Source organism: Andrena cerasifolii, chromosome 1, assembly GCF_050908995.1.
Source record: "Andrena cerasifolii isolate SP2316 chromosome 1, iyAndCera1_principal, whole genome shotgun sequence".
NCBI lineage: Eukaryota > Metazoa > Arthropoda > Insecta > Hymenoptera > Andrenidae > Andrena > Andrena cerasifolii.
The window spans coordinates 11,084,359-11,105,414 of record NC_135118.1 but is presented as its reverse complement, the minus strand read 5'-3'; the positions used below and the strand labels follow the sequence as shown (position 1 = coordinate 11,105,414).

Below are 21,056 nucleotides of genomic sequence, written 5' to 3'. Positions count from 1 at the left end.
AGCTAGCATAATTCTAGGCCCTCTCTAGGGCCCACGAGCTAGGCCCTCTCTAGGGCCCATGACTAGGACCCTCTCTAGGGCCTATGCCGAAGGCCCTCTCTAGGGCCCATGACTAGGACCCTCTCTAGGGCCCATGATTAGGACCCTCTCTAGGGCCCACGAGCTAGGCCCTCTCTAGGGCCCATGACTAGGACCCTCTCTAGGGCCTATGCCGAAGGCCCTCTCTAGGGCCCCTGTTCTGGGCCCTCTCTAGGGCCCACAAGCTAGGTCCTTTCTAGGACCTAAAATACCAAGCAGCTGAAAATTGAAGCTAATCGAAAATTTTACTTTACTTTCGCGATGAAAAAGCAATTAGAGCACCGGTGCTCTGGACAAATTTCCGATACGCAAAAGGTTGATTTTACTTTCGCGACGAAAAATCAACACGAGCTTCCGTGCTCTGTATAAATCATAGATCCGCAAAAATTTGACTGTAAATTCGCGGTAATAAAACTCTACACAAGAGCCGCGGCGCTCTTGAAAATATATGGACGCGAAAAAAGCGTGGACTCTACGATCGCATTACCGGCGACCATAAAAGATCTTGCTAGAATGCAAGATTGTTAGGAAGACTAGTTTCATTGAGACCCATTTCAAAAAATTTCGCGGTGACTCTACTTGACTTGATCGATCCGATTATTTTACGAATTATTATTAATCGATATAAAATTGTAAGAATCGCGAGCAACAATTGTATTGGTTTATCTATTATTTTTATTTTGAGACAGACACATGCATGTCACTATCTACGAGTACCTTGTATGGTCAGCTCAATCGGTGCTGCTCTTTCGAACACACATGCATAACGTTTAGTGGCGCATCTTATATAATTGGCATTAGTTTCGGGAACATTTCTACGATATTTCGTGAATATGGTTTAGAAAAGGACCACGCCATAAGGCTACTGCCTAGACGCCCTAGACCATATTCGCGAAATATTGCATAAGAGTTCCCCAAACGAATACCGACCATGTGAAAAGGGCCTCTGCATGTCGTGCATTTGTGTTGGAACGGCCAGAATCGAAAGAGCTAAGTAGCTGTACTACATGCACCCCCATTCAAAGAATGATAAAATGACTCACCGTTCGCTGTCATCATCGGTACTGCATCTCTGCAAACTCGTAACCCTCTGACCAGCATCCCTGAGACCAGCTCCCCTCTGATCACCATCCGTCTGACCAGCATCCCTCTGACCAGCAGCTCCCAGACGAGCACCCCTCAACTCAGCCCCAGCTTAGCTCTCAACGTTGCAGCTGCAGTTGGACTCGTGCATGACTCTACTTTCGCGGTGAAAAAGTTATTAGAGCACCGGTGCTCTCGACTAGCTTTACTTGCGCAAAAACACTGACTCTACGATCGCATTACGGGCGATCACAAACACTATAACTCAAACCGACAATTTATATTTAAACAGCAACTTTTAGCGCTCCTGTTTATTAAACGCGCACATTTCATCTATTTCACATTTCATCTATTTCACATTCCTTAGTTTCTGAATGTGTTTTTGTTGGGTAAGGTCTTTTTGCATGCATTATGTAGGAAGCTTATCCTACCAAATGCATTGCGTGCCTTAGGTATGATGCTTTTCCTTCCAAAATGCACGCACAAAGATTACGACCCACTTATACAAGGTACTCGTATTCTACATTCTACGGCATGCATGCAAGTACATCTTAGCTAGCTACCAAGCTAGCATAATTCTAGGCCCTCTCTAGGGCCCACGAGCTAGGCCCTCTCTAGGGCCCATGACTAGGACCCTCTCTAGGGCCTATGCCGAAGGCCCTCTCTAGGGCCCATGACTAGGACCCTCTCTAGGGCCCATGATTAGGACCCTCTCTAGGGCCCACGAGCTAGGCCCTCTCTAGGGCCCATGACTAGGACCCTCTCTAGGGCCTATGCCGAAGGCCCTCTCTAGGGCCCCTGTTCTGGGCCCTCTCTAGGGCCCACAAGCTAGGTCCTTTCTAGGACCTAGAATACCAAGCAGCTGAAAATTGAAGCTAATCGAAAATTTTACTTTACTTTCGCGATGAAAAAGCAATTAGAGCACCGGTGCTCTGGACAAATTTCCGATACGCAAAAGGTTGACTTTACTTTCGCGACGAAAAATCAACACGAGCTCCCGTGCTCTGTATAAATCATAGATCCGCAAAAATTTGACTGTAAATTCGCGGTAATAGAACTCTACACAAGAGCCGCGGCGCTCTTGAAAATATATGGACGCGAAAAAAGCGTGGACTCTACGATCGCATTACCGGCGACCATAAAAGATCTTGCTAGAATGCAAGATTGTTAGGAAGACTAGTTTCATTGAGACCCATTTCAAAAAATTTCGCGGTGACTCTACTTGACTCGATCGATCCGATTATTTTACGAATTATTATTAATCGATATAAAATTGTAAGAATCGCGAGCAACAATTGTATTGATTTATTTTATTTTTTATTTTGAGACAGACACATGCATGTCACTATCTACGAGTACCTTGTATGGTCAGCTCAATCGATGCTGCTCTTTCGAACACACATGCATAACGTTTAGTGGCGCATCTTATATAATTGGCATTAGTTTCGGGAACATTTCTACGATATTTCGTGAATATGGTTTAGAAAAGGACCACGCCATAAGGCTACTGCCTAGACGCCCTAGACCATATTCGCGAAATATTGCATAAGAGTTCCCCAAACGAATACCGACCATGTGAAAAGGGCCTCTGCATGTCGTGCATTTGTGTTGGAACGGCCAGAATCGAAAGAGCTAAGTAGCTGTACTACATGCACCCCCATTCAAAGAATTATAAAATGACTCACCGTTCGCTGTCATCATCGGTACTGCATCTCTGCAAACTCGTAACCCTCTGACCAGCATCCCTGGGACCAGCTCCTCTCTGATCATCACCCATCTGACCAGCAGCTCTCAGACGAGCACTCTTCAACTCAGCCCCAGCTTAGCTCTCAACGTTGCAGCTGCAGTTGGACTCGTGCATGACTCTACTTTCGCGGTGAAAAAGTTATTAGAGCACCGGTGCTCTCGACTAGCTTTACTTGCGCAAAAACACTGACTCTACGATCGCATTACGGGCGATCACAAACACTATAACTGAAACAGACAATTTGTATTTAAACAAGTTCGAAAAAATTTCCTTTAAATTGCAAGGTGTCACGCAATTCAGACTTTGAGAAAAATTTCCAGCAGCCACATTGGGCGCTCAATGAATTCTGATTCTGTCTGATAGAAAAAAGGAGTGGCCTCTTCGGGCGTTTAAGGTTTTTCAATCTTAATGTATGGAAGGAGTAGCCTTTTTGGGCGCCTAATGCTTTTTAATTCTAATGTACTATCATCAGGTCTCATCCTTTTTAATGTTAATTAAAAAATACAGCAGCCTGTTTAGGCGCATGATAATTCCGAATTGTAAAAGGAAATAGAAGCAGCCTCATCAGGCGCTAATGGCATGGAATGCCAGAAAAATTCCAATTCTACTCTAAAGTGTTAGTAAACCCTAACCCAGATCTAATTCTTCCCTGAAACTAGCAACGAATTTCTTAGTGAATTCTTTATTAAAGAATTCACCAGAGAAAACCTCGGCGAATCCCTCGGCGAATGTTTCGATGATGCGCTTAAAACTGGACTTGCCTGGCTAAATTTTCTAAGTTTCGCAGCACACATATACACTATACTTCGTTATACTAACCCTTTGGACTGTGATTGCGGTATAAGGTAAAAAACTACTAAAATTATTTCCAAAGACTTTACTTTAAAGTCCAAAGGGTTAGCATGCGCGCGTAAGAAAGATAGACGAGAGGTTCTCGTCGATCTTTCTACACATATGCCATTACAATTTCTTTCGCATATTTTAGAGGCACACTTGCACTGGTTTCAAGTGACAAATAGACGCTAAGTATCTCATTGCAGAGATAGAAAAAGAATTGAAAAACGGACACGGATTCGCCGTCGTGAGAGATCTCGAGCTGCTCGATACACTCACGCATTGCAGTTGCACAGACAAAACGCTAATACGCGACCACCATTCATCCAGCCCCCCATTAACGGGAGTTCCCCACTAGGGGCCGCGCCTGAGGGGTCAAACTCACAGCAGCCCGCCTCACAATTAAATCACATGCAGCTGCAATACGCGCTCCCATCACAAAGCCGACAATTTGCACAGGCGAGTGTATCGTGCCCGAGCATCTTGTGCTAATTCAAGATCTCTCCCGAGAGCGAATTATATTACCGGAAAAAAAGAAAAGAGAATTGAAAGTAGGAAATAGAAAATACACTATGACAAGTCTGTAAAAGTATACTAAATGCGAAACGACACGATGCACGGTGAAGCTAATTGTAAGCAAAAGCAAAGGTAAAAGGCGTCACTCTCAACAAGCAAGCGTACCTCTACCCTTAAATCTAGCCTATCGCACTCTTTACAATGAGCCCTAGTGGCATAATCTATTGCAAATATGCACTTGCGTAACTTTCGAGGGATATGCGAAAGCTAAGAATCTCCCGATTGAGATTGCAAAAGAGACTAAACGACTAAAGGACCGAAAGGCGCGGCGCGACGCGAACATTCACCCTCGATCCACCGAAATTTCGTTTCTACATGGCATGCTCCATATCACGACTTTACACAGCCATGGCGAGCGTGACCGAGAACGAGAACTGTCGCACATCTTCGTCTAACAATGGTCCTCTGTGTAAAGCCGTAATAAGTTGTATCCAGCACAGCCGGCCTATGAAGGGCGAGAACACCATGCGCGAAATAGAAATCAGTGATCGAAGGCGAATTGTATTTCTAGAAGGGTGTGTTTGGCACTCTTATATTTAAAAAGAACGAGGCGGAACAAAAGCTTATCGCTCGAAGTACGCAAGTGCATTTCTGAATAGATGTCCAGACCGAACCAAACTCACCGAATGTAAGTTTGGCTTGATCTGGACCCTTAAACTAGATCGTAGGCTTCAGCTTGACAACGTTTTGCAAGACGCAATGCATTGGAAAACGTTACCAAGTCCAGGCACACCAACGCGGAGGTACCTACGAAAGTGACCCATTTCTACGAAATATTTCTGGTCCATATTCGACCAATGCATTTTTGAAAATTTGGAAAAATTCTTACGACTAAAGTTCTTAAATTAAAACTTAATGGACTCTAGGACTATGGCTAGTTAAAACTAAGCACATGTGCAAGTTCTTCCGCGATGTATAAAATTTGTAGGTTTAGTGGCTTAAAGTTATTTTTATGCAAGGGAGAAAGAAATTTAAGTTCATATAGCAGCCACTTTGGCGGCAGTCATTTATTATTATACTGTTATTTTATAAAGGGACCATTTGAGGTCGAGATATCAGGTGGTAAGAGTGGCAGTTTTTGATTTCTCGTAATATTACTACCAGTGTGTCTTAATATTTAGCACATGCAACGGGCAAGCAAAACTAGCGAGCATAATAACCAAGTAGTACCAAAAATTACTGTCATTGTTTATTAAGAGAATCTAATGACTCGAATGTAATTACTGTTAAGAGAGAAGATTTGAAAGAACTCACACGAAAGAGTTCAACTTCAGAAATGTAACTCGTATTCGATACATTAAGCATCCGGAATGATTGTGAAATTAAAGAAAAGAAGTTTAGAATGTTTGAAACGCGATATTAAAACTCCTATCGCGAATTTAAAATTTATTCATTGTATTTTTCTACGTGTATTAAACATTTGGAAGTACACGCATTAAATTTTACTATTCGCGAGTACTAAGTACGTATTCGTGGTCACTATGCTCGCTACAGTAATCATTATGTTCGATAGCATACAGAAAAATTCAAAGAATGAAAAAGTATCACTCACCGTTCGTTGAAAATAGTCTCACTGACAAGCATCCCCTTTTAGCAGTAGCTATTCGATCTGCAGGCGAATGTCCAGCAGTTGCAGGGTCAGTACCCCATAGAATGTGTCACACTTCCAAATATGTCACATTACTTTCGCGATGAAAAAGCAATAGGAGCACTGGTGCTCTGAATTAATTCTAGATGCGTTAAAACACTGACTTTACGTTCGCGTTCACATTACTAATACGCAGGGCCACTGTGCACTATCGAATACTTTATCGCGAAATAAGCACTGATTCTACAATCGCATTGCACACGATTACAAAAGCAGTTCATGTTTTTAAACATATCTCAACAGTGGAAAGATGTGTTCGGACTCGAGTAAAGCGTTTCCAAAATAGTCCTCTAGGTACTGAGTGTAATGTAGTGGAATCTCGTTGAACGATCTCCCACATAGTCCAGTTATCGATGAAATTTATGCAGGAATCGAGAAATCACGAAATAATATGTACACGCACTCACTGATGCGATCACCGTCGCGAGTAAAGTCGAACTGACAGAGGTGACACCGCTTGGCAATGTTGTGACGTAGGGGTTGTTGGCGGTGTTATGGCGCTCGACCGACTCCCAGCTAACTGGAAATTCGTCAAGGCCAGAAATAATTTTATGTAGACACAGTAATTCCACGATGAAAAATCACTTAGAGCACCGGTGCTTTCACTTAAATAGTTCTGTATGCGCAAAACATTGACTCTGCACTCGCGTCCACACAGTGCTCTATGAAATACTTTATCGCGAAATATGTACTGACTCTAAAATCGCATTGCACGCGGTCACAAAAGCACATCACATTTCTAAACATCTCTCAGCAGTGGGAAGTAGTGTTCGGGCTCGCGTAAAATGTTTCCATAAAGGCATCTTGGTATTGAGTGTAATGCAGCAGAATCTTGTTAAACGGCCTCATACATAGTCCAGTAATCGATGAAATTGATGCACGAATCGAGAAATCACGAAATAATATGCAGGTACATTCACTGATCCGATCGCTGCCGCGGTTGAAGTCGAACTGTCAGCTTACACCTTTCGTGAATGTTGTCACATTGGTAGAGGTTGCTGTCGACCTCAACTGTTTCCCATGGAAGTTGAAATTTCACAAAGGCCGGAAATAATTCTATATCGCAATGTCCATTGCGAAATATGTACTTTTCGCAGCTGCAGCCATGCACCCTGCTCTTTCTATGTATACATATATGTCTTTCAAAGTTGAGGAGATGTGATCGGACTCGAGTACAGTGTTTTCAAAAAAGTCTTCCAGATACTTATTTTTAGTGTATTGCAGTAGAATCTGGACGATCGACCTCCCACATATTCCAGTAATCGATGGAAATAATACATTAAGATAGGTATACCATGGCATTTTAAATGTTCATCCGTCCGATCCGTCCTCCGACTTTGGTGAACGTCGTTATTGAACTCCATTATTTCACATATCTTGAGAATTCCACATTACTTTATTTTATATATTTATACATGTGGAAGGAAGGGAAGGAATGATTTATTCAAACATTTCGAGTTACATTTATTTTTACATTATATCAAAGTATTACTATTTAAAGAAATTCTTGTATCTATCTACTTATTTAGGATATTTGACAATCGCAGCAATCGCATCGGCTCTGTTCTCACCAATTACCAGGTCTCACTACGAGGAGGTCGCAGCGTTTCGAGGCCCGTAGAGAGACTGCCTATTTATGTTTTATTCAGAAAATCTAATGACTCGAATGTAATAACTATTAATAAGAGAAGATTCATAAAACTCATATGAAATATTTAAACTTGAGAAGCGTAACTTGCATGCAAAACATTAAGCATCTCGAATGATTGTGAAATTAAAGAAAAATTGTTTAGAATGTTTAAAACGCGATACTAAAACTTTTATCTAGAATTTAATACATATATATATATATAATCGTTTTATTCGGTAGCATGTAGAAAGATTGAACGAGTTGAAAAGTTGCACTGCTATCTCTGCAGATCGCCCCCCCCCCCCCCCCCAAGAGTAATAAAATAGAAAATATTATGACATTGTGTATAATTCTGTATAAATAATTAATGTGAATTTAATTATTTATACAGAATTATAATTAATGTGAATTTAATTATTTAGGTTACAGTATCAGATTGAGATATTAAAACATAAGTTACAAGCAAATTTTAAATCTTGTGAAAGAGGGTTAAAAAATGTACTTATGTACTTTTACATATTTCGCCCCCTCCAAGAAAGGCTCCTGAATCCGCCTCTCCAGGTGGCTCGGCTGCATCGGGGGGAGGGGGATGGACCCGAGTTGAAACCCTGACCAGGTCCTCAGCAAGTCCAGGAAGTCCAGGAAGTCCAGGAAGTCCAGTAGGTCCAGGTAGCTCGGCAACTGCAGGGTCCCCGGAGGTCCTCCAGGCCCGGAAGACCGACGACGACTGAGTACATGAAGCTCTGTGAGCTCCTTATCTAGACTTCGAGGAACGATGTCTCCCGATCAAAACAAGGTCGACGGTTAATTACAATTGCGAAATCCAACGAATTCTTCGGCAAAAATGGATTTTCTGCTAAAATATACGTTCCATTGGCTATTGCTATGACAAATAATGTTAACAACATTTACCCTAACCGCCCAGTAGAAATTATTATTAACTTTGATCGATAGAACTTGAGATATCAAGCAATTAGTAACATTTGATCTTGAATTTGCAAATGATTTTCTACGCCGAATGAATTCTCTTTTATTCTCAATGTTTAATTGTTCGATACATTAATGTTAATGCTTATACATATCATCTAGTATTATTTATAATGAATAAATACATTTTAGTGGAACTTGGTGTAAATGAATAGTTGCAGGAATATTTGGAGAAATATGAGTGACATACTTGTTTCTCCCCCTTAGTTACTAAGATCGACGAAGTATACGATAGAACCACGGTACTCTATGAAACACTTTTTGGCAGGCACAGGCACTGACTCTACAATCGCATTGCACACGATTACAGAAGCACTTCCTGTTTTTAAACGTCCTTCAGTTTCTGAAAAAGTCTTCTAGGTAACGGGTATATCTAAATGGAATCCTGTTAAAAGGCCTCCCACATGGTCCAGTAATCGATGAAATTTATGCGCGAATTGAGAAATCACGAGACAATATGAACTATGACGTGCACACACTTCACTGAACCGATGAATTTCTCAGCGCTAGACAAAATTTTATTTCCCAATGCGGGTTTCAAAAGTAACTCGACTTGCAGTTGCATCCATGCACACCACGACACTCGTGCATCATGCAACCTTCTGCGAGTCTTTTAAGAATTAGATTTTACTGTAAATTTTAGTGTTGGCCATAAACTAATACTCGTAGCCAGTAATATCCAATTATTATTACTTCAAAAGTGCATTAGAATCTTGCGGGAATGTCAGTAACAGCGTGAATTTTTAATACTTTTCGGCGTACGATACGTGAAAAGGTTCTACTACACGCAAAGTACTAATAAACAATGTCATCTTGCAACTTATAGCTTGCATGGGCTTTGAAGAAATACCATTTTTGTGCTTCATAGTGTCTTGATCCCTGAAATGGATTTTCGGAGAAAAATCCGCGTGAGTCGTTGACAAACCGAGCCAAAGCATAGCGTAGCAAAAGCCTACCTGTGCCAAACTCTCTCTCTAAACGAGTCACACGTATACATGTACGCAAACACCTTTCAGCCTTTCAACACATGTCAGAGTAGTTGCTGAGTTGAACGCTGTTCATGAGCAGATACCACTACATTCAGACCTCAAATTATGGGTCGGTAATACAGTTTGGGTGGCGACACGAACATCTATAAGGTGATAGGTCTATGCTGTACCTCGTCTGTGTTGAAACCAATTATGGCGAGGTAAGAGATACTTTTTACCGTGGGTCGGTGATAAGGATAAAGAATGCGATCGTATTTGGATCGATTTCGTTTATTTAGTAATTGAAAAGTAATTTAGTATGCAATTCTTCATTTGCAGTGTTTTCATTTTTCTTAGCAGGGGCAGTTATTTTTCATGTCTATTAACTTTACCGACCTGTATGAATCGGTGGAATATGGTTCTCAGAGTTACCGTTTTTAAACATACAGTGCGCAACACAAGTCACAGTTCTTTCACGAAGTTGTTACTTCAGAGGTGGCACCAGGGGGGCCAAGCTTCCCTCTTACGAAAGTTGAAGCAGAGTTTGTAGCGCCTCCTACCAATGAGGTGCGTACTAAACTGTGAATGTGTGAATTGGTGTGAATCGGGACGTATGTGTATGTGTATACGTGTAATGTACCGTTTACTTTAAAACCTGTCCACGGATCGTCGCGCCAGCGACACGTATGCAGCAGATAGAAGGATAAACATTGAAATTGAATATTTCTTCTTTTCTTAGGAAAAGAAAATATATTCAATTGCTTTGTATATCCTTCTATCTGCTGCATACGCGTCACTGACGCGACAATCCATGGTCAGACGGCCTTAGAAAGGGTAAACCAGGGAAAGTGAGGACACTTCCTCGTGTCTGCGCCAAACATTTCTAAATGACGACGGTCGTCATGGTAACATTTCACCAACGTCGAAAGGTTGTGTGTCGTGCTCACTGATACACGTAGGTATGTGTGTGTGATGTACCTAGCGCCTCCTACCAATACGGTGCTAACTAAACGGGAAAACTTCAGCCAAACAAAGACGGCTTGGTCCCCCTGGTTAGGATAGAGCTCAATGCTATGCACTGTCTTTCAGGTTCATGATCGCAGTAGAAGACGAAAATGAGCTGCTGAGCGAGCTCTCCTTATATCCTTACATCATGGCTTTGCCTATATGAGTGCCCAGGCCTGCTATATACCAGTCTATACCTCGTCTGTGATAGCAGTTAGTTATCAACAAACGGTACCTACATGAAATAAAAGCATTCTTATTCCTCGCTGACCTTTATTAACATTAATTAACATAATGCTGACCTTTGACTACAAACAGAAACGAATCAACTACTGATATGTTTCCGCAAAAATGTCTTATTATAAGTCGACTGTACGAACGTCATACTAGGTATACAGTTAGTTTCGTTATTTAGTTTAGTTGGTAACCCGCACTCATACGTTCTCGATAAATATCTGCCATTCGAATTTTATTATTACTACATATTTATATGTTATTTGAATGACAATATGTATGCGTTCCAAGTGTCAAAAATCTTATCATATACTTCGACGTCATAAACATTTTTCTGTTATCGGCTTTCCCAGTGTGCGTTCCCATTGTTCCTGACATTGACAGCTATGTTACTCCGAAAATGTTTTTTTGGTAGATCCTTCAGCGTACTTGGAATATAGATTGATTTCCATTCTGTCGTGGATAATCCTTGTGAAATATGGATAACATAACAGTGAGTAGTGGATCACATTTCGAGCAAAACAACACAATATTTGTTATTAACCTTACCCGATTACGCTAATTTCTTTTTTTTTTCCTACAATCGTACAAAAATTTACCATTGTGGGTAACGTACAGGTACATTTATTTTTACAATTTTTGATAATTTTTTATGAAATTTCTGTGTCGGTATATATATTACTTAACGTAAAGATAAAAAAGAAAAACAGATCTATCAAAAATTTTAAAATACAGTATAATTGAAATGATACATCAGTGCGCATTATTTTACACTTCTAGGGAATAATACGTGCCATATATCGAGGGTTTGCGGATAGCTTGGAAGGAGCTGTGGTCCTATTTTATATGGATAAACGTGTCAATGCCAAATTATGTAAACAGTCTCCTTCTAAACCAGAAATTCATAAAAAAGATACAGCACTATTGCACAACGCCACAAAGCGCAATCAATTCCGGTATGTTATATGGACGCTACTGCTTATAAGTCGTCAGAGACATAATAAATTTAGACGTACAGTGAATTAATAGAATTAAATTGGTGACATTGTTAAACGCTATGGTCCGAAGAATCTAACTCCGAATATCTACTTCTCTTTTTCTTATCCAAGTTATCCTATAACGAAGGAAACAAACAGACGTTAAATAAAGTTTCTTGAACGAAGAATATTGGAAAATTATATCTGGTCGACTTTAACGATCACGTTACTATTTGTAATGCAACGTGGATTTTTCTAAAAACGAACGAACGTTCGATGACTTATAAACAGTAGTTTATACGCAAACCAGTCTTTTAAATTGGAATCTTCATATATATGTCATATAAAGTTTAAATAATATTATGCGTCCCCAGAGAATCGAAAGTACTAAAAAGAACAATTCAGTGTTGCATGTTAAATGGCGGTGTGTTCTGGGCAAGCATTTTGATATTTGAATGTGGCCTACTTCCATTTCTCAAGTACTTATTGACCATTATATTCGGTCACTCCCCTATGGGTATGACCGTTTGGTCGTGGACGAAGCCATTTTTGTCGCTGACATTTGGCACTGTATGGGTACTGCCATTATTTCTACTGAGTAGGATAGTCAACAGTTTATGGTTTCAGGTATGAGTTATTTGCGCCCAAAGTAAGAAAGGACAGTGTTAAGTCGCAGAGGGGATTAGTGACCTACGAGTCTACAGCGTATGCTATACACTGTTGGAAAGATCTCGCCAAGACGAATCGATTGATACGATTTTTAACTTCGAAATCAGATGGGATCACCTCGAAAAATGCCTTCAAAGTTCGAGATTTTGCGGTTTTGAACAAAAGAAACCGGTAGTAAAATCCCATTCGGCTCAAGGGACCTAGGGTAGGCAGCTGAGGAAAAACCGAGGGATGTAAGCGATACTCTAACAGGCTGGGAGGCAAATGTGCCTCATGACCTTAATTTCAGGGCCGTGTTGGGCCTGCATTTGCCCTATGGGCCTTTTTTTCATGATGCCCAGTACGAAATCACCAATGGATTAGTGGCCCATAGTAGAGCTGTTCGAGTACTCGGAAAAAGCGAGCCGGGATATACTCGGTTTGAATAACCGAGCCGAGCGGCTCGATTGAAGCGAGCGGCTGGAAAGAATCGGGTGGCTCGAACGATCCGAGCACGCAAGCAAGTCCGGCGTACAGTGTACAATGTACGTACATCGGACCAGCTCTAGCCCATAGGGCAAACGCAGGCCCAACACGACCCTGAAATGAAGGTCGTGGGGCACATTTGCCGCCCCAACTTGCTAGAGCATCGCTTGCATCCCTCGGTTTACCCTCAGGTGCCTACCTGAGGTCCCTCGGGCCGGATGGGATTTTACTACCGGTTTCTTTTGTTCAAAACCGCAAAATCGCGAGCTTTGAGGCCATTTTTCGAGGTAATCCGATCTGATTTCGAAGTTAAAAATCTTATCAATCGATTCGTCTTGGCGAGATCTTTCTAACGGTGTATAACATACGCTGTACGCTCGTAGGTCACTAATCCCTTCTGGGACTTAACATTGTTCTTTGGCCAGTAACCATTGACGGAGCTAATATCACATGCTATGTATTTGTAAACCATGTAGGACATAGCAGACAGTGCTTACAGGTATAGGCAGGGAAGGCCGTTACTTTTGTCAAGTGTCAGCAAACTGGTAGCAGACATGCTTTTCAACATATTGGTTCAAGCATTGTTTCTGGGTCAAGGAATGTTGGTGTCCAGGATTCCCTTACCTCTCGTAGGAGACATTCTTGCCCTCATACACATGTGCCTTTTATACGCTCTCTATGCTTTTGAATATAAATGGTTTAATATGGGTTGGGAGCTGCATAGGCGATTAAGTTTTATCGAACGTAACTGGCCATATTTTGTGGGTTTCGGTCTACCACTAGCGATACTTACCCAACTGCCCAATTCATATGTAGTAAGGTGAAATAAGAAATATTTAAAATTACATTCTCTTCCTTTCCGTAGGAATTGTTTTCTAAACTTATCGTTGCTATTTCAGTGGCTGTGTTTTCTCTATATTATTTCCATTATTTATTGTCAGCGGGAACGAAGCGGAACCTGTGACTGGAGTATGGTACATATCTTCGTATTCGATATGAATTGTGTTTCAGTTGAGCGTTTAATGCAATTTTATGACGCTGGGTTTGTTATTTCAGCGACTGTCCATTAAAATTGTTTTCGCCGGTAATTGCTATTGCTAATACACTGTTCAATAAAACAATCGGACCAGCACAGAGACGGTGACAGTGAAGAATATAATCTGCAAACATATTTGGAATAGTAGATATGTAGCAATAAACTGTTTTCCAGGTTTTCACATATTTTTGCCTTTTCTTTTCATTCGACGTATATTTGATCGATTCTCTTGCATTAAAATCATCGAGAATATGAGGTTTATTTTATTGTGTATACGTATATATGCAGGATGTCCCAGAATAAGTGGGAAATATTTCAGAGGAGACTTCAGCACATCTAAACAATAAAGAAAGTTCATACAAGCATATGCCCTGTTTGACTTTGTTTTCGAGTTATATTGCCCCTAAAATAATTCCCACTTATTCCGGGACACTCTGTATATACAAATTGTGAATGTATAAAACACGATATAACAAATCACAGTAAGAAGTACTTGTAAATTCATTACAGTGATTAAAATGTTGATAAAATAGGATTTTACTGGCTGTAAATTAAAATGTAAGATTTTATACATTTTTGTCAATTATTAAAATGCAAAGAAAGAATATGCTTCGATCGAATGGTTACATGAAGTTCCTAACTCTTTTTACATCATACGATTAGAAGTGATTATTACATAAAAATTTGCGTGAAATTAACTATGTGAAAAATTAATGACTATTTTTCATTTAATTGAATCCTTGCTGTTTCATGGAGTGTTCTATGTTTTTACTCATAAGTTTACCAGTGATTACAAAGACTATGTGCTACATATTCTATTAAAGTAATTATAAAGACAGAAAAGCAAAAACTTAGATATTTATGTTATTGTAATACTAAGCAAAATGTATAAAAAAAAAGCAACAAGAAAAAACCGTGGGCAAACAGATCGTTTTGGCGTGTGATTTTTATATCTCTTCGTGAAAATGTTCTATTAATTTCGATGCGAAAACATTTATTTTACCGAAACTAGTCAATTTTGAGATTCATAAACTGTAATTTGTGATGATAATGGTTGTATTGTAAAATCCTTATAATTAAAAAAAGAACTCAGCGTATTTAATTGTATTGTTCATACAATATTAAAGAGTGTGGTATAAAATAATGAATATAAATTAACCTAGTCAGATAAATACCCTAACTCGGACTTCACCAGCTTTTAAGTAAAAATTTGTTTTCGGTATATTTGGGGTAATGATATGACATAATTAAATTTATAAATTGCCAATTATAAAATTGTAAGATTACTTCTTGAAAGTAATTATTGCATTATTAGTTACTACACATTTATTTGTAAATTATTTCAATAAAACAAATAAATTTGTACAGCTTATACTACTTAGGTGAGAAATAAATCGTTTAATACATTACAGGTCAGTAAATAAGTCCTTACGAAATAAATTTTACCTATTTTAGTATTTTCTCCTATTTCGTATATCAACAAGCAATGTACACTTTCCAAGATACTTGGATACGTCTAACTCAGAGTTGGGCAAACTGTAATCTAATTATAAACTACATTTTAATCGTAACTTGTAATTCGTAATTAGATTACATTTTGCCCCAACTTTGGTCTAGCTGAAGTACTTGTATTCAGTAACAATGGAATTCATGTAAAAGTAATATATGAAATCATTATATATAATGAATATTTCGTTAACAGTATAAAAATCACGCAAGAAGTTCTTGAAGAGCTAAAAGGTCATGGTCAGATGGCTCCTCTTTAATTCTATAAGAATTCGTTAAAGCATAATGCCTATGTAGAGCGGCAAACCCAAGTCCTGGATCTGTTTCTTCTTCCATTACCGGACTTGTGCCTCTTTCTATCGTTTGATTTTTACTTACCTAAACAGTAAAGAGAAGGTAAATTCTGATAATGAAAGTGAACATGTACAGATCAAATTTTCTGAATCGCATACTTCGAATCGTTGTTGCTTGTACATAGCCAATTTACGTGTTCCAGGTGTGCTTTGTACAAGATTTTGTATAGTGGGATGCGAAATACCAAAAAAGTCAGCGCCTTTTGTTATTATCGAACGAAGTGAAGGAGAAATTGCTAGTAACAACTTTGAATGACATTCGTCAGGGCTAGATCCTACTAATGGCTGATCGAGGTCATTATCAGATACTATTTCAAACCTGGAAAATAATTTAACCTTTAGTACAGTATTACTTTTAAAATTGAAACTGGCTCGGGACCGGCGAGTTTCAATTGTCGAATTGGGTTCATTCGGCTTGCCTTTATTCGCTGCCGCGGTGCGTGAGAGGGACTGACAAGGGAACATCCCGAACCCGAAAATTCAAACAATTCTGAAGCTTTGTGAATATGTAGGAGATTTCCTCCTTATTATAACACAATTTTTGTTTGCTGCCAAAATTCACTCGAAGGGGGTGAAATTAACACTTGAAAATTCGGCTATTTTCAGATTTTGTGTTACAACTCGCGAACTATAAGAGATAGAAAAAAATTTCAAGACAAAAGTTACTTCTTTTAATTAGTAAACAATTATTTTATAGTTCGCGAGTTATAACACAAAATCGGAAAATAACCGGATTTTCAGGGGTCAATTACACCTCCTTGGAGTGAATTTGGGTAGCAAACAAAAATAGCATTGTAATCAGGAGGAAATTCCCTACGTATACACCAAGTTTCAAAATTTGTTGAATTTCCGGGTTCGGGATGTTCCCTTGTGAGAATAGGGATCCTCCAGGGAGTGATCGGTATAACCATAGACATATAGACGGAGCAGAAGCTGGGACTATCGGCGAGGGGAACGGTATGCTTGGAGGGGAAAAGGCAGAGGTCAGATACAGGCACGTCGGGTTAGCTTCGGAAGCATTCGGCATGCATAACCATTGGCTTTACCCGATTTGCCTGTATCGCTCCCCTTACCGCGAATCTTACACCCCCCTCAGCTTACGCTCTGTCTTTATATGTCTATGTTCTCGACCGACTTCTTTCCATCGGGGCACAGTATTTTTTTTTATCAGTATTTCTCTCTCTCTTTCTGTCAGTATTTCTCTCTCTCTTTCTGTTAGTATTTCTCTCTCTCTCTCTCTTTCTCTCAGTATTTCTGTCTCTTTCTTTTTTACAGTTTCTTTCCCTGTCTACTTCCGCTTTTGCTCCAAAATCGCGGCAACCAATCAGCGACGATACACGTTGTTCCGATCACTCCCTAGAGGATCACTATCTGAAAACGACCGAGAGAAAACCGAGAACTCTCACTCGCCGCGGCGATTACAAAAGAAATAGCGGGAATGGTGGATTATCATTCGTGGGATCACGAAATTTATCACTTACGGATACAGTACTGTATATGTGCATCATCAAACACGTGCAATTGATTTAAACGAATGTGTACCTGGGTTTTGGTCCACCATCTAATATCTTACACGTATATAAGCTCTTTGTTCTTACATCTCTTAAGTTGGCATATATACGTGTACTGCAATATCCTACTGGATAAATGAGATCTTCTGTGTGATACGCTATTCTATCGGATACTACTTCGCCGAGAGAGTAAACAGTCAGGTCGCCCAAAGCGATAGGGAATATCGGTCTGCCATGCATGTCCAGTGGTATCAACTGAACCACTTTTCGCGTCGTTTTATTGTAACGCTTAGCCTTATTTTTTGTTTCTGTAAAGACCACATTTAAAAATGATATACTCATTTGCCGCGGTGTCATCTGGATTACTAGATTGTTTCAGTACCTGAACCATCGGTTGATACTCTTTTCTTTGCAGTTTTCTTAGGTGTTGAACAGTCTAGATTGAACGGAGTAGAATTAATGCTATTGGACTGCGATCGGGCTATAATAGCAGAAGAATCTACATCCCCTTGTTGTTGACATAATCTACGCAGTAGGAACAATCTCTCCTCTTTCACAAGGACAAGATTTTCCTGCATTTGTGCCACTTGATCGCACAGTGCCGCATTTTCCTGGAATTACAACTTGTATAATACTTTTTATGGATACGGACTATTTGCTATGAATGAACAGATTTCTAGAAATTTTGAATCCAGTCGGATCAGGCATTTTCTGCAAAATCAAATCGAGAGCCCAAAAGTATCTTGCAACATAAGTATATCAGAATACCTGACAAATTAATTGATTATAAAATATGGGAAACAAAAAGGATGCTATCCAGAACATAGATGGACATTAAATCAATTATAGCATGATTTTCTATATTAGCAGCAACAGTAACACAGTATTTTTTTGATTTTATCAGACAAGTTAACAGCGAACATCTATTGTCAATGCTGGTAACATCGTTATAACAACCAATTCCAAATTGTTACCTAAAACTGTAGAACAATTAAGTATTACATATTCAAATTTAAATGGAAATATTCCATTTCATTTGCGATGCATTATGTTTCCTGGTATGTTTTTCACCTTTTACAACTGAACAACGTTCGTACGAACCAAAATTTTTCTCAGAGCTTGTTCTGGGTGTCTTGATAGACTTAGGTTATGAGATACTTTGAGAATTCTGATCCGACCTGACTCAAGGCTCGGGTCCTCGTAATTTCATGTTCTCGCACACCCTTAATATTTGGTAATTTCTTGCTCATATTTTACTGCACACAAAAGTGTGTTACGCAACAATAAAAAAAAAAAGGAAACATTAACTGTCATTAGTAATTATGATCTTACAAAAACTGTATCCTTCACAATTCGCTTTAATCTCCGATATTTCTTTTCGTATTTAAGATTTTGCTGTAACTCGGCGTTTTTCTGAAACTCGTTATAATAGTTATCATACGCTCGCGTCATTTTAAATACGATATATTACACGCTAAATATTTGCAAGAGGTTATGTTCAATGTTTATGATTGCTATTCGATTAGCTGTGTTAAGTCCAGTTAGGTTATAAAGAACGACTAAGAGTATGTAAAAACTGGAGTGGTTACAAACTAGAAAGTTTATTACAGTTATCTACAGCTCGACCGAGCTCGGCCATTGAACTATAGAATATCTGGAATGCGAACTCAGGTGGGCTAACTGCCACTGGGGGGGGGGGATCAGTTGCGGGACGGGGATGGGGTAAGAGGTGCCTCATTTTCATTGGCCGCTGTCTGGCGCAAGCGCAGTACTACCATATGTACGTTGCCATCAAAGAGGATATATAATAAGAGGCGCCACTCCGAGCAGAACCTTTGAAGTCCTTACTTGATCTTGGCATTTAAATTGGTTGTCTATTCGAGCGGGATATTCAAATTTTACTGCTCCACTGCTCCACTTTTTTTATTATTTAATTTTTTTTTCATTTTATAAGAGTAAATGAATAAAATTTTTTTAATAAATACCAATTCTCAATTTTTCAGCATTGAAAAAAATATATCGTTCTTTATGATTTTTTTTCTATATGAAAATGAAAAGCTAGAAAGGTGGGGTTTATTGCAAATGAAAAATCACTGTTTGAAAGTATTAAAAGAATTTTTATTTTAAAAAAACAACAGCTGGAGCGGAGCAGGAGTGGAGCAAATAAAAAATTGATCTGCTCCGATACCCTGCCTGTAATAATTTCGAAGAAAACAATATCCTTGATGTTTTATAGTAAGGTCCCAGACTGTATACTTACCGTGCGTGGACTTACATTAAGGCAAGAAAGGTTTGGAAGCACGAAAGAAAACACAATGACCGGGTTATTTCGAAAATACGATTTTATTAACCTGCCGAACAGTGAATTATGCAACGCGGGGTCGCACGCCACTGTCCTTTTTCATGCTTGTTTTTACATTTATCACACACCAGGTATACAAAATCTATATCGTTGCTATAATTGAGACATTGCGACACGTAGCTTATTTGATTTAAATGTACATGTATTCTAGAGGTTGGCGTTAATAATTACTATGTTGATTCCAGTAACCAAATCGTTCACGAATTCAGCATCCCTTATATCCCTTAGAATTTATACAGAAACTTTGAGGGATACGTACAGTTAGTTAGGTACATCGAAGTCATCCCCTCCCAACTCCTAACTCTCTTGATAATTTTGCAACTTCGTTCGTGCATATCAATTTTCAGTTTCAGATAAATTTTCTTTAATTCACTTTATCTGTAAAGTTGCCGTTTGCCACAGTTTTGGCAAGGAAATCGTTATTTGATGACCCTTTTATAGAAAATGACACCCCGACGCCGAATTTTGAAAATATTCAATTGCAAGTCGTTAAGTTGCTCGCGACAGAACTGCAAATTCTATTAACTTTCTGATATCATGACCAAGTGGCAATGTTTAAACGAAAATTAATTATAACTGAATGATACGTAAGAGAACGATTTATGCACGAGGCTTTACCTTTTATTACCATTGTTTATTTTACCCTTACTGAGAGAATCGAAGAGAAAACAGTGAAACTTGGAAAGCTTTTTGAACAGGCCAGAATCAGTTAATCGGATATAATTTCTTTAGAAACTCCAGACACGGTCTTATTTTTCAAGAGCCTAACAGTTACGTATGTATTTGTTGCGAATTACATCTGTTATGCAGGATGTTTCTCAACTATGAGTAAAAATTAAATCGGTTAACAGAACTTACAGAGACAAAAAACATAGTCTATTTAGCAGTAAAAATCTTATGTTCTGTGCTTTTATGTGAGTTGCATTAACAGGTTCAGTTCTTATGGATAATTTAGAAACACTCTGGCGGTGAATTTATTAGAAAGCAAAAGAAAGTTTAAAGATTGTACTAACTTTAATACTGGACATTACTTATTATATTGGTGTCGTTGCTTTATTTATTCTACAGAATCCCTCGGCTTTCTTACTTTCGTAGAACTACGTAACATTTGTAACGCCAACTGGTATCAGTCTGTAAGCAGCCTTTCCTTCGAACTTGCAATCGAAAGTTTTGCATTTCGCCGAGTACTTTTTTTTGTTATTTACGAAAGATTACAGTAAAGATTTGTCTGAGGCGAAGGAAACTAATTGTTTAGATTCCGAGGTTCAATTGTAACTTCCAATATTTCTGATTTTAACAATAAGATTTCTGAATTTCCCAAAACGATTAATATATCGAGCACAAAAAGAAAAGAAAAGAAATAAGGTTATTTCAATAATGTTCATGT

At 39.0% G+C, this 21,056-nt stretch overlaps 2 protein-coding genes and 1 long non-coding RNA gene across 6 annotated transcripts; 1 reads left to right on the top strand and 2 right to left on the bottom strand.

The window, feature by feature from the left end:
• The first annotated feature begins 10,640 nt into the window (after window positions 1–10,640).
• Window positions 10,641–14,638, top strand: Tank (EI24 domain-containing protein tank). Of its 3 annotated transcripts, none has more exons than XM_076829069.1 (7): window positions 10,641–10,787; window positions 11,206–11,283; window positions 11,571–11,746; window positions 12,142–12,394; window positions 13,378–13,721; window positions 13,801–13,875; window positions 13,958–14,638. In XM_076829069.1, exons 2-7 carry the CDS (start codon window positions 11,269–11,271, stop codon window positions 14,043–14,045), a joined length of 951 nt encoding a protein of 316 aa, XP_076685184.1. In that variant the 5' UTR covers window positions 10,641–10,787; window positions 11,206–11,268; the 3' UTR covers window positions 14,046–14,638. The 3 variants fall into 3 exon arrangements, with proteins under 3 accessions (XP_076685184.1, XP_076685093.1, XP_076685265.1); XM_076828978.1 differs by lacking the exon at window positions 10,641–10,787 and adding an exon at window positions 10,799–10,946; XM_076829150.1 differs by lacking the exon at window positions 10,641–10,787 and having other exon boundaries at window positions 11,015–11,283; window positions 13,378–13,716.
• Window positions 11,509–13,424, bottom strand: LOC143377676 (uncharacterized). The gene is made up of 2 exons (XR_013087391.1): window positions 13,306–13,424; window positions 11,509–11,765 (listed from the first exon to the last, which is right to left on the bottom strand). It is a non-coding gene; the product is annotated as an uncharacterized LOC143377676 (long non-coding RNA).
• Window positions 14,639–15,312: 674 nt separating the features above from the next.
• On the bottom strand, window positions 15,313–18,866 carry LOC143377461 (transforming growth factor beta regulator 1). Of its 2 annotated transcripts, XM_076828745.1 has the most exons (6): window positions 18,640–18,866; window positions 17,690–17,918; window positions 17,339–17,615; window positions 15,896–16,115; window positions 15,561–15,821; window positions 15,313–15,463 (listed from the first exon to the last, which is right to left on the bottom strand). In XM_076828745.1, the coding sequence occupies exons 1-5, from the start codon at window positions 18,757–18,759 to the stop codon at window positions 15,648–15,650; spliced, it is 1,020 nt and encodes a 339-aa protein (XP_076684860.1). In that variant the 5' UTR covers window positions 18,760–18,866; the 3' UTR covers window positions 15,313–15,463; window positions 15,561–15,647. The 2 variants fall into 2 exon arrangements, with proteins under 2 accessions (XP_076684860.1, XP_076684948.1); XM_076828833.1 differs by lacking the exons at window positions 15,313–15,463; window positions 18,640–18,866 and adding an exon at window positions 18,076–18,349 and having other exon boundaries at window positions 15,608–15,821.
• Window positions 18,867–21,056: the final 2,190 nt, after the last annotated feature.

What these genes read in the sequence shown, in the direction of transcription:
- Tank (XM_076829069.1), top strand. An exon ending in TCAACAGTTTATGGTTTCAG is followed by an intron (nt 12,395 to 13,377) that starts GTATGAGTTATT and finishes TAAACCATGTAG; the next exon opens with GACATAGCAGACAGTGCTTA. An exon ending in GAACCTGTGACTGGAGTATG is followed by an intron (nt 13,876 to 13,957) that starts GTACATATCTTC and finishes TTGTTATTTCAG; the next exon opens with CGACTGTCCATTAAAATTGT.
- LOC143377461 (XM_076828745.1), bottom strand. Translation starts at nt 18,759, where the DNA reads ATGACGCGAGCGTATGATAACTATTATAACGAGTTTCAGAAAAACGCC. An exon ending in TTGTGAAGGATACAGTTTTT is followed by an intron (nt 17,919 to 18,639) that starts GTAAGATCATAA and finishes TTGTAATTCCAG; the next exon opens with GAAAATGCGGCACTGTGCGA. An exon ending in ACAAGCAACAACGATTCGAA is followed by an intron (nt 15,822 to 15,895) that starts GTATGCGATTCA and finishes TTTACTGTTTAG; the next exon opens with GTAAGTAAAAATCAAACGAT.